The sequence below is a fragment of the Ursus maritimus genome, unplaced genomic scaffold (genome assembly GCF_017311325.1).
Source record: "Ursus maritimus isolate PB19 unplaced genomic scaffold, ASM1731132v1 scaffold_13, whole genome shotgun sequence".
Classification (NCBI taxonomy): domain Eukaryota; kingdom Metazoa; phylum Chordata; class Mammalia; order Carnivora; family Ursidae; genus Ursus; species Ursus maritimus.
The window spans coordinates 19415243-19428303 of record NW_024423675.1 but is presented as its reverse complement, the minus strand read 5'-3'; the positions used below and the strand labels follow the sequence as shown (position 1 = coordinate 19428303).

Genomic DNA, 13061 nt, shown 5'->3' with positions numbered 1-13061 from the left:
CCCCTTTCCCCTCCTCTATTCAAAACTTCTACCTCCTTAAAAAACAAATGAATAAACAAAAACTAAAGCTTTTATATATGTTTTACTCAGATTACATTAGATGTTTGGGTCTTTTTCAATGTTAAAGATTTGGCAAGTTTAAGAAACTACAGAACAAATACTACCACAAAGAAATGCTGATCTACAGAAGACTTAATCACATATCGTTAGGATTAAACAAATATAAGCTTTCATTAGACACATTAAAAACTCAGCTACACATTAAAACCAGGGACTGTAGGTAGGAAATATTACATTTACTTACTGCTAAATAACTGTCAATTAACCAGGCAGACCCATCATTGCCAATTCAGAAATCAAAGGAGGAAGTGTGGGAGAATACCCCTGGGAAGAGCCAAACAATTATTTTAAAGGAAAAAAACAAAAAACATGTTGTTGAATTGGCAACCAGATACATTATTGATTAAAGGATACTTTTCACTGGATATGAGTTCACCAGTCACAGTAAGATGAGCCCTAGGGATGATACAGAGTGGGGAGGAGGGGAAAAAAAGGACTGTATTTCTAGAAGGGAAAGGACTAGAAAGAGAACAAAACAGAAAATTCATGAAGGCAATTTCACTCTCGGATAACCAAAAACCCAGTTAAGTAAAGCATCCTGCTTCCTGGCTGTGACACATAACCAAGCCAATATTTTATTTGGAAGACCATCTGTATTACAAACTATAATTAGGTACACAGCACATAAGCAGTTTACATTTTCTAAACTTTTTAGTTCTTTATTCGCCTATAAACTTTTGGAAATACTGGAAGACGAAGAAAAGGTGGCCATCAAAAGGGATAATTCCTTATTAGTTCCTATAACCATTATGCTAGAGCAGCCAATCACAGTGGCCACCACACTCACAGTCTACTTCGGAGGGAACCAGCATACTCATGGGAGCCCTAAACGGTACCTTACGCAGAGATCTGATCTTTACACTGGCTAGTGGCCTCCAAAAAACCTGGTATGAAAGCTCTGCTCAAACAGGGATAAAGTGGTTGGGTTTCCTATCAGATTCTTACTGGGGAATTTAAACCACAGGTATGGGAAGAGAATTAATAAACTGGTAGGACAAACCGAAGTGGAAAGAGAGGTGGGGGAAGGAACAACAGAGTGTGCTACTTACATGAATGGCAGAGCACTGGCGTGAAAATCAGCAGGTACCTGTGACTCTCAAAACCACTGACGCAAAGACTCAGGCTCTGGCTCGGGAGGCCTGGCTGTATAACTGAGATGCCCTCCACTGTTATTTGCATGTGCAGCCTTATTCTGAATCTCCATTTCTTTCTGTAACCTAAAAATGAATCCCTAGTCCATTCAACCAAAAGATGTTAACGCAATGGCCGCATTTTTCTTTCTATAAAAACAAAACTATGTAAGTATACGCTAAAGTGCTTTTAAAAAAGTAAAATTACTTTGATTAGAGTTTTTAAATCAAGCACTACTAACATATGTTATATATTACCTTCCTCTAAAGACCTCATAATAATAGCATATTTGTATGTGGGGGAGGATGGTTGGCCAGTCAATTAAAGGAAAACTAGTTTCTTTGGTTGAACCATATTCTAACTCTTCTTACTATTAATATCCCTCATAATTTGAAGAGGACACTGCTGATGACAACAGCTTCTATAATGGGATAAGGAATGGGAGTTTTCCTGTCTCAGAATTTCAGCAAAAGCTCAAAGCTAAGGACAAAGAGAAACAAGTTCCCCTACATTCTAAAAACACATATTAGTTATATCCATGCAGGAATTACTTTAAGAAGGAAAAAAAAAAAAAGAGGCAGAAACAGCCCTAAAACCAAAGTGGAACTGAAGAAAATAATCAAGCTAGAAAGCTGTTAGCTAAGTAAGGAATGTTGTAGTACCTCCTGCAGATAAACCTCATGCCAAAAGCAGGTGCTTCTCCCCAAGGAAAGCACCCAAAGAGATTAGGATTGAGTGTATGACGAGATGGGCATCCCCCTCCCCAGCAGGATGCTTGTTTAGGTGAGGAAATCACAGGCAGTTACCAAAGCAGGCTATGGAAGTGTCCGTGGAAGAACTTGCCATAGGTCTCCAGGAGGCTGACTGAAGCTAGAGTAGGGACTGGAGAAAGGAGATGTTACTCTTCCTGTGGCCTAAGTAGACACCATAAAAGGTGTACTGGGTACAGCTGTCCTGACAGGAGCCCACCCAAGAACGTTAAGTGCAAAGACAAGGGGGACCAGCAGAATGCAGTGGTGGAAGGTGTTCAGAGTCATAAGATGTCCAAAAGTGGAACAGTGGGGAAGTCCCCACGGGAGTCCAAAAGAACCCACCAGTGTGCCTCTCAACAAAGCACTAGCATGTCAGTGTCTACCACACAAAAGGCCCTTAACTGTTCACTTAAGACTTTGCTGTTTTGCTCTAATCTTCCATCCTCTCATCCCGACCTTAGAGAAGCCAGGCAAGCAGACACAGGAGGAGGAGGGAAAGGGAAAGAACAAATCACTCCACCTTCTGCACTGCTGGGGCAGACCTGAGCTAGAGGGAAGGGAAATTTTTAAATTGTACAATTTTCATTTCGACTAGACAGCATCAATCATTACCTAAATATGAAGCTATTTGAATCCCCCTCAAAGGTATGGAGTACCAAGAGGTCAGGAATGGGGATCCAACAAAGCTTGTTTAAAGGAACTGGTGGGGGGGGGGTGGTGCCTGGGTGGCTCAGTGGGTTAGGCATCTGCCTTCAGCTCAGGTCATGATCTCAGCATCCTGGGATCGAGCCCTGTGTTAGGCTCCCTGCTCAGCAGGGAGTCTGCTTCTCCCTCTCCCTCTGCCTCTTTCACCTGCTTGTGCTCTAATAAATAAATAAAATCTTAAAAAAAAAAAAAAGGAACTGGTTAGAAATTTCAAGCAGTTTCATGATTGTACTGACTGCATTTAATCCATTTTATAAATGCTTACTTTAAACTGGTCCATCTTTAATATCACACAAAACTCACCTTTGAAAAAAGGCCTCCTGCCTCTATACTGTATCCTTTAAGGTCCTCATGTAATTTCTGCAAACACTGTATGACTCTTCTTTGATGCTCATCATCCTTTAGCTCATGAGCTTTGATCAGAAAGTCATAATGGTCCAGTGGTCCATGGCAAACAGCCAAAGCTTTTGAATAAACCTCTGCAGCCGCAGTTGGAGATGTAATCTCAGGTGTCTGGACTGTATAGGCTATAAATAAAAATACATATAAAATTTTAGACTTTCTTAAATGAAGATATTTCATAGTACTCCACGTATTTCTTAATGGTCACATTAAAACCTTTCAATTACAAGTATATATATGTGAACAGTTATTATAAATCTCATTTTGATAAAAATAAAACACATTTTGGGGCACCTGGTTGGCTCAGTTGGTGGAGCGTGAGACTCAATCTCAGGGTCATGAGTTCAAGCCCCACCTTGGGCATGGAGCCTACTTAAAAAAATACAAATAAAAAGATAAAATACATTTTGTTCAATGAATATAACCATCTCATTTTAATAAAAGAGAGTAAACCCCAAACCCATAAGCTATCATTGTAACTCCTCTTCTAGAAAACCTAACCTGCCATAGAGTCTCTGCTTTGCCTCCGCTCCACTAAATGGGCCACCTGGATTCATCAGATCCTTCCCTACAGCAGGGCTGGCACCTTTGAGTTAAGCCTAATTCTGGTTCTTGAGTACCAAAGCAGAGACAGAGACTAGTCACAAAGGGTTTTCTACTGCCCCTTTACTCCCTATCCAAAACCACACAGCATTCAGATATCACCACATTGATTTCAATGCTTGTAAGATTCCTTTCCTTTTCCATAACTTTTAAGTTTAACACAAAGACTTGAAACACAACAGAGGGTCTGTTTCAAAGCAGTGAGGTTTTCTGATCCTTTTTTTAGCCTCTCCTGGGAGAGAAATGATTGGCCATGGCAAGATCAATCATAACTCAATTCCTTATCTGGGCCAGGTGCAATGAGCAAGTAACTCCCTTCTATTCTTATTTTATTTATTCTTTTATATAAGTATATTTGATATACAATGTTATATTAGTTTCGAGTGGACAACACAGTGATTTAACAATTCTATACCTTACACACAATACTCACCACAGTAAGTGTAGTTACCACCTATCACCATACAAAGTTATTATAATATTATTGACTATCTCTCTCTGTACTTTTTAGAAGCAACAATAAGTAGCAGCAAACAGGCATATTTTTTAGGCAGGTCTGGCACCCTTCTTTGAGTCAAAGATTTTGCAAAGATACATTGCCAGTATTATCCTTGTTTCATTGAATACCATGTTTCCTTTGTTTCAGTAATATGAAAATTATGTACCCTGGGGAGAAAAATTAACAGTCAATGTTATTTCCATCTTTTTCCCAAGAAAGGAAAGAAAATCCTAAATAAACCATGAGTGTTGGGGAGAGGGCAGGGCTGTCTTCTAATAGCTGTTCTTCCTTTCTTAATAGAAGTTTTAGCTGGGTACAAGGCTGCGCAGTTACATAACCCATTTCTGGCCTCTCAAGCAGCCAGGCACAGCCATACTACCAGTTCCAACCAATGGGATGTGACACCTGTAGCTGAAAGAGCCAACCTGGCAAGGAGAGGCCCACAGAATGCTGAGCAAAGCAGAGCGAAGTTCTCCAACAATGCTGAGCTGCCAAACCAGCCCTGGGGCACCTACTGGATTTTTATGTAAAAGAATAAACTTCTATCTCGCTCTTCAACCAGGTCCTCAGCCAATCATCCATCAATACTACTCACTCTGTAGAGCAAATACTCTAATTCATCCCCTCCCACTCTTCCTCATGCTACCACCCTAGCTGGGGCTCTCATATCTCTGGCGTGGCCTCCCTGCCTCTGATCACCTCCACTGCTCCAAATTTACCACAAACAATCTGGAAAATATCTTCCATTAACTACAGAGATGATCTTGCTAAAATCCAAACTGTGATTTTATTAATATTTTTCTTAAAATTCATCTCATTGTTTAAAGGAGTGGTTTTCAAACATCAAACACAATTTTAACAGCAGCACCTTTTTTTTTCTTTCTTTTTTTTATGTACAAAACCTTCTATGCAATCCTCAATTTATTAGAGAAAAATAGAGGGGGCACAAAATCCCACCCTCTTCACATCTCCTTCCTTTCTAAAACTGTACCACCCCCACTTCCAAAGAAGCCCCTGAAGCCACGTTTCCACTGGATAGCAGCACATGAAGTACAAACAGTGTACAGAAAAGAGCACAGCAGGCCTGAGATTACTGTCCTTAGAAAGATCTGCTTGCAAGGTGGGCTCTTGGCTGGGAACTTGGATTCCAAGAGGGCTCCCACCATTCCCAGAAATGTTAAGAGTATAATATATGGCATTTAATATAACTAAATCTAGTGGTTCTTGGCAGATATATATGTCATATATATGTAAGTATATATAGTAAAATATATATTAAAAATACCAGAGTATATCATGCATAGTTGTGCCTAAACTGTTTGTACCATGTACAAGCTATGTGGTTTATGCTGAACACCTAGTTTCCTTCTATGCAGCCAGAATTTTGGTACATGCTGCAAAGAGTAGCTATGCGACCATCACCACCCCCCACCACCCTCTAATGAGCTTCCCTAATAGATAACATTTCACATCTGTTGTCACAGTTCATTGCTGGAAAAATTAAGTATTTCTTATGTGACTCTACTAGAAGACTCTTGGAAGCTTGCACCTAATTTCTTCCAGACTTTGCCCCACATGCCTTCCCTTTGGCTGACTGTGTTTATTATATTTTTTTGCTGTAATAAATCATAGCCATGAGTACAACTATATGCTAAGTCTTGTGAATCCCCCTATCAAATTATCAAACCTGGAGGTAGTTTTGGGGATCCCCAAAAACAGGGTCCTCATTCTCGGGTTCAAGATAGTTGTAATAGGGCCCCAGCCTGCATTTCTAGACGACTCTCCTTCTACTCTCCAGAAAGCAGTCACTCATACAAGAAATGATTGTCTACCACATGTAATGTGTAATGGGGTAATAGAGAATATCAGGGTTTTCTATTATTATTTTAAGTGCGGGGGGCAGGGAAAAAATTGCAGCAGTAATGTATCAAGATTAACTGGCATTAGCAAGTAAAATGAATTTGGATACAGAGAAACTGGTCATGAAACTATTCTAAGTTGGAAATAATCAAGGCCCAAATCAGGATGGGCAATAGCAGAAATGTCAGGAAGCTAGTTAGACTGGAAAATGCAAAGGAAGATTCAATAATATTGTGAGTTGCCTTCTAGTTAAGTGGATTACTTACTGTGTCCCAAACACTTTCAATTACTTCATTTCATAGTCATGCCTTTGTTCATGCAGATTCCCTGACTTGGACGTCCTCCTCTGCCAATCTCTGCCAGCTTAATTTCTCCCTCACAAAAATCTCACCATCCTTCAAAGTCACTCAGCTCCCTACCACCAAACCTCCAAACTCGCCTGTATTTACCCCATCCTTTTCTCTTTCCTTAGCCTAGGAATTATCACTCATTCCAGCAAGGATATTAAAGCCTTCTTGTCCTCTAATCAGTGGCTTTCGAATTTTCCTGAATATCACGACCCAATATTCACACACATCTATACAACTGAAAAACAAATTTCATGAAATAAGAGATTTAGTAAGAGTATGAAATCGTTAAAAAAAAAAACACACACACAACTATGCATGATATAGTCCAATATTTTTAATATATATTTTACTATATATACTTACATATATATGACATATATATCTGCCAAGAACCACTAGATTTAGTTATATTAAATGCCATATATTATACTTATTTACCTTTTTGTTTTCTGTCTGTCCCCACCAGAGTGGATGTTTCTTTTCCCCAGAGTATACGTTCTTTGAGGACAGGAATTTTTGTCTGCTTTGTTCAGTGCTGTATCCCCCAGTGAACAGTGCCTGGTATACAATTGGTGCTTATTAAAAATAATCTTGAATCCTCTCTCTTCCTACCTTTTCAGAGATGTCATTCTCTTCGCTAACCAGCCCTGTATTATATCATCAACCTTCCCCTCTCTACCCACTTTTTCATACCAACTCAACCCCTTCCTATCTTAAAATTATAATAACAAAACCTCCTTGACCCCACAGTCATGAGACATCTGCTCTACCTCCTTTCCTTCACAGCCAAACCCTTGAAAAAGTTACCTTTTTTTTTTCTGGTGACTCCTTCAAATCCTGCTCAATTCTCAACCCACTGTGGTCAAGCTTCTCCTGAGATAGCTTCTGCCAAGCCCACCCAAGACCTACTGTTGCCGAATCCAGAAGCTACTCCTCAGTCTTCATATTCCTTTTTACACATCAAATACCTACTTTTTAAAACTAGTCATTGGAAAGATCAGGACTGCGGGCAAAGTATGTTGTTTCTCTTGGCATCTGCCTTTAGAGAAGCTTAACTATCTTTATTTCTACTTTTATTTTGTACTAGCCTAACATCTTTATTTAGTAGTATATACTTCATTTGCATTTTTTAAAAAAGAAAACCAATGCATACTGAAGATAAGACATCACTTGAGCTAGTCAGCAGACATAAAAAGAGAAACAGCGGTTATTCAGTTCCACATGCAAGGAGCCTGGAAGTTGCCACTCCATCCTAACAATGTAAAGCTGAACAGACAGAAAAATCTACATCTCTTCTCAGATCCGTAAGACATGGGAGGATGCAGGGCAAACCACTGCCCCCAAGATTAAAGAGAAAGGCAAATACAGAGAGTAATGGCTTATAAGAGCAGAGACTCACAAGTGGAAACCGGTAGGAAAACCTGAACTTAGCTGACAAATTGCTGGAAGCTCAATATGGACAACTCAGAGTTAAAAACTCCAGGGGTACGCAGTCATACAGGGGCCCTCGCTCTTTTCTAAATTTTACCTACAGGAGTTTAACCAAGTTCTTAATGTTAATATGGGGAAAATCCCCTTATGCTTCTGGCATGGGAGGGGAAAAGAAACCTTTTTATTTTTTTTAAGATCTTTGTAATTAAGATTTTATTTATTTATTTATCAGAGTGAGAGAGAGAGAGAGAGCACACACAAGCAGCGGGAGCAGCAGGCAGAGCAAGAAGCAGGCTCCCCGATGAGCAAGGAGCCTGATGCTAGACTCGATCCCAGGACCCTGAGATCATGACCTAAGCTGAAGGCAGACACTTAATGGATTGAGCCACCCAGGAGTCCCTAAGATTTTATTTTTAAGTAATCTCCACACACAATGTGGGGCTCAAACTCACAACCCTGAGATCAAGAGTCACAAGCTCCACCAACTGAGCCAGCCAGGTACCCCAAGAAACCATTTTAAAATACACCAGAACACTTTGTTATTCCTAACAAGGCCTGCCCTTGGGAGAAGCCAGTTAAGGAACCTAACCTGCTAGGTTTTATCAGAGCCCAAATGACCTGGGGGAACGGAAAACACCCAACTCCACTCAACTCTAGGCTTCCATGTGGGAGAAAGGAAATACTAAACTGCAGCCCACTCAACCATTCTCTCCCATCTAAGAGGGAAGAAAAAACATTTCTGAAGCTACCCCTGAAGTGGTGTAATGTTATTTGAAAGTGGACTTGGATCTGTTGTAAATGTATATTGAAAAAAGTAAAAAGAAATATAACCGACATGCCAAGAAAGGTGAGAAAATGAAATACAAAAATACTCAAAACCACAAAACAGAGAAAAGGAGAAGAAAAACAAGAAGAACAAGGGCAACAAACAGAAAATAGTAACAAACATGGTAGATATTAATCCAACTAAATCAATAATCACTTTGAATATCAATGGTATAAATGCACCAACTGAGAGAGAGAGATGGTCAGAGTGGATCAAAACACACAAGACCCAACTATATATTGTCGACAAGAAACCCACTTTAAATATAAAGACATATGGATTAACAGTAAATGGATGGCAAAAAATATACATGCTAACACTAAAGAATGTAGGCGTAGCTGTATTAATTTCAGACACAGCAGACTTTAAAGAAAAGTTATCAGAGATAAAGAAGGGCATTACATAATGATGAAGGCATCAATTCTCCAAGAAGAATCAATCCTTAATGCATGTGCACCTAACAACGGAATATCAGACTAAACTACAGGATACTAAAATTGACAAATACAAAGAGAAATAGATGAATCCACTATCATAGTTGGAGACTCTAACATCCCCCTAGCAGAAATGGACAGATCCAGCAGGCAGAAAAATCAGTAAGGGCATACTGAACTCAACCCTAACAATCAACTAGCTATAACTGGCATTTATAGAGTCCTTCATCCAACAGTGGAATACACATTCTTCTCAAGTGCACACAGAACATTCACCAAAACAGACCACATTCCAGGTCATTAGACACATCTTAACAAAGTTAAAAGAAATCATACAATGTCTGCTCTAAACAACAGAATTTAACTAGAAATCAGTAGCAGAAAAATAACAGGAAATTTCTAAAATACACAGAGATTAAATAATACACTTCTAACATATGGGTCAAAAAAGAAATCTGAAGAAAAATGTAAAAGACCTTAGACCCTTCCAACTCAAAATGGATCATAGACTTAAATGTAAAACACAAAACTATCAAACTCCTAGAAGGTAACATAGGAGAAACATAAAAGACACAGAAGAAACCTACGTAATCTTGTGTATGGTGATGCCTCTTAAGATACAACACCAAAGGAACAATCTGTGAAAGATATAATTGATAAGCTGGACTTCATTAAAATTTAAAACTTTTGTTCTGTGAAAGCCAATGCCATGGTGTCATAGAAGACAAGACACAGAATGGGAGAAAATATTTGCAAAAGACCCATCTGATAAAGGACTGCTGTACAAAATATACAAAGAACTCTTTAAACTCCTAACAAGATAACAAACAATCCAATTTGAAAGTGGGCCAAAGACTTTAACAGACACCTCAGCAAAGAAAATATACAGATGGCAAAGAAGCGTATGAAAAAATCTCTACATTGTATGTCATTGGGGAAATGCAAAGTAAAACAATAACGGCACACCATTATACACCTATTAGAATGGCCAAAATTCAGAGCACGAACAAATGCTGACCAGAATGTGGAGCAACAGGAACTCTCATTCATTCCTGGTGGGAATGCAAAATGGTAAAACCACTTTGGAAGATAGTTTGGCAGTTTCTTACAAAACTAAGCATACCGTTACTATATAATCTAGCAATCTTGCTCCCTGGTATTTACCCAAAGAAGTTGAAAACTTAAATCCACAAAAAACCCTGCACCCAGATGTTTACAGGAGCTGTATTCATAATTTCCAAAACTTGAAAGCCATCAAGACATCCTTCAGTAGGCAAATGGACAAATAAATTGGTATATCTAGACAATGGATTATTATTCAGCACTAAAAAGAAATGAGCTATCAAGCCATGAAAACACATGGAGAAAGAGCCAATTTGAAAAAGCTGCATATCATAAGGTCAGACATTCTAACTATATGACATTCTGGAAGGGGCAAAACTACGGAAACAGTAAAAAGATCAGCAGTAGACAAAGGGTGGGGAGGTAGGAAGGAGGGAACGGACAGAGCACAGAGGATTTTTAGGGTAGTGAAAATACTCTATGATACCGTAACGATGGATACACGTCATGCATTATACATATATACCCATAGTTCAAGAGTGAACCCAAATGTAAGGCACGGACTTTAGGTAATTATAATGAGTCCACATAGGTTCATCAGTTCTAACAAATGCACCACTCTGGTGGGGGATACTGAAAATAGGAGAATCCATGCATGTGTGGGGGAGGGGGGAGTAGGGAGAATATGGGAAAATCTCTGTACCTTCCTCTCAGTCTTGCTATGAATCTAAAACTGATCTTGGAAAAAAAAAAGTCTAAAAAAGAGAGAGAATCAGTCAGACAAGACACTCAAGGCTGAGAGATTGGCCAGCTTAGGCCTGGATAGCAGCTGTATAAATTGAAACACAAAAGACTTCTCAAAAGCTGCACTAAATTAAATCTGTTACTACATCAGTGTACACAAATTATGGGATGCTGCTGCCATATTATTTTGATTTGTATTAATTTGTCTTATTGTACTCCAAATGGACAGTGGGAAAATGCCATTCTGAAGATCCACACACTGATCTACAACATAAATGGGAGATTTTAGAAGCCCATAAAGCCTGCACTAATATCTCAATTTTGTACCTTGTTTTACTACTTTCTCCTAAATAAGTTTTAGGAAGATCCCACTAAACTCCATAGCCCATGTGCTGTAAGACTTAGTCAATATCATGATGTCCTCCTGTCTGAACGATTATAACTTCCTAGATAGTATTTTGACAATTATTTCTATCCGCACACACCCACCCCCAGAAAAAATAGTTTCCCCAGCCTTTGACTGCATTTGTGATTACTTCAATTTCCTTTTTTTTTTTTTTTGAAGTGAACATAACCTCAAGATTTTATTGTCTTCATATTAAACAAGAGATGAAGCTTAGAACTGGATCACTTGACCCTTTCTCATCTTAATCACCTCCCGGTTTAAAATGTCTTAATGGCCAACACTGTCTAGATCTGCAGTTGGGCTCAACACATTCAGGCAACAGCACCATCTCCTTTGTAGTTTTAGCTTTTTCCTCGAAAATCTGCTTAGTCTGCCACCATAGCCTCTCTGCTTCCTGCAATAAGGCTGATGTGGGGAACAAAGGCAAAAGAAAAAAAATTAAATTTCCTTATAACTTACAGCCCATTGACAAGTCCTTGAGAGCAGGCAGTGTGACCCCCGTCTAGGAACTCAACTGCCTTGATGTTAATAGTTTGCTAAAGGCAAAAGGCAATCCTAGCTTAACGTTATCCTGACCTCCAGGATCCTAAAAGTCTACTTTAAGAAATAAAAATCCCTTTGGAAACTTCCTTTACCTCTACCTCCCAAGATATATGTTAGCAATCGCCCGCCAAGCGTATGGCCCACTGATATACATCTGAAGGGACTCATGACTAAGGTTTTACTAGACAGTAATAGAGGACCCCTCAAGGTCCTGGAAACCTTGCTTCCAAATTCCTTAGAGACTTACACTATCCCTAACCCCTCCCAACTTGAAAGTATATAATCGGGCACTCTTCACGACCCCAGCACAGCTCTTTCTGCCCGCAAGTCCTGTCCCTGTGCTTTAATAAAACCACCTTTTTGCACTGAAGATGTCTCAAGAATTCTTTCTGGACTGTTTGCTCCAAACCCCACACTTTCACATCAAAGGCCACTTTCCCTGGGCATACAAAGAATCTTTGTGCTTCTTGTCCCTTGTCACTTTGTGCCCCCCTTCTTATAAGAAACGCCACTGTTTTTGGGAATGTTCACCAGGTTTGCTGGGGCACTATTACTAGGGAAAGTGATAGCCCCCAATTTTTTTCCATTGGTTATAGTTCTGCTTTGATAGAGTAACGTTTGAAAATTTACAGATATCCAGGAAAAAAAAATAAAACAGTATGAAGTATTGAGAACATAACTGTGCTTTAATTTGGGTCTTAAGTTTCTAATTGTGACAGCAATCATACTTCTCAACAATGTCCACCAGCTCTACAAGCACATGCAATGGTAACATTAGAGCACTTCACACTGGACTTGTCAAATACCCACTCTATAAATTCACCCCGTGTTGCATCTGGGTTTTTCATAAGAATTGAAGCATATCTATAATTCACAATTAGAGTCAGGTTTCTGAAGACTGAGATATGAAACACTGCCAAAATACTGTCAATTTGCTTCTCAAACTGAATTTTTTTAAAAAACAGTATAATTTATTCTTTACAGCAATTTTATAGACATGGGCAGTCTAGTTAATTTCATAGTGATTTTGGTTGAATATGATACAAAGGAAACAGGTATTTTCCAGGACAATGGGACAGGTAAAGGAAGCTTTAGGAATTCATGGGGGAGGGGTGCCTGCGTGGCTCAGTCATTAAGCGTCTGCCTTCTGCTCAGGGCATGATCCCGGGGTTCTGGGATCGAACCCCCCATCG

At 39.3% G+C, this 13061-nt stretch overlaps 1 protein-coding gene across 4 annotated transcripts in view; it reads right to left on the bottom strand.

Moving 5' to 3' along the window:
• The window catches only part of AFG1L (AFG1 like ATPase), a 214795-nt gene that overhangs the window by 174449 nt on the left and 27285 nt on the right, over positions 1 to 13061 (bottom strand). For all 4 annotated transcript variants that reach the window (XM_040627601.1, XM_008704964.2, XM_040627600.1 and 1 more), the window contains exon 2: positions 3012 to 3235. In XM_040627601.1, the coding sequence (XP_040483535.1) occupies positions 3012 to 3235 (224 nt within the window). The remainder of the gene's footprint in view (positions 1 to 3011; positions 3236 to 13061) is intronic.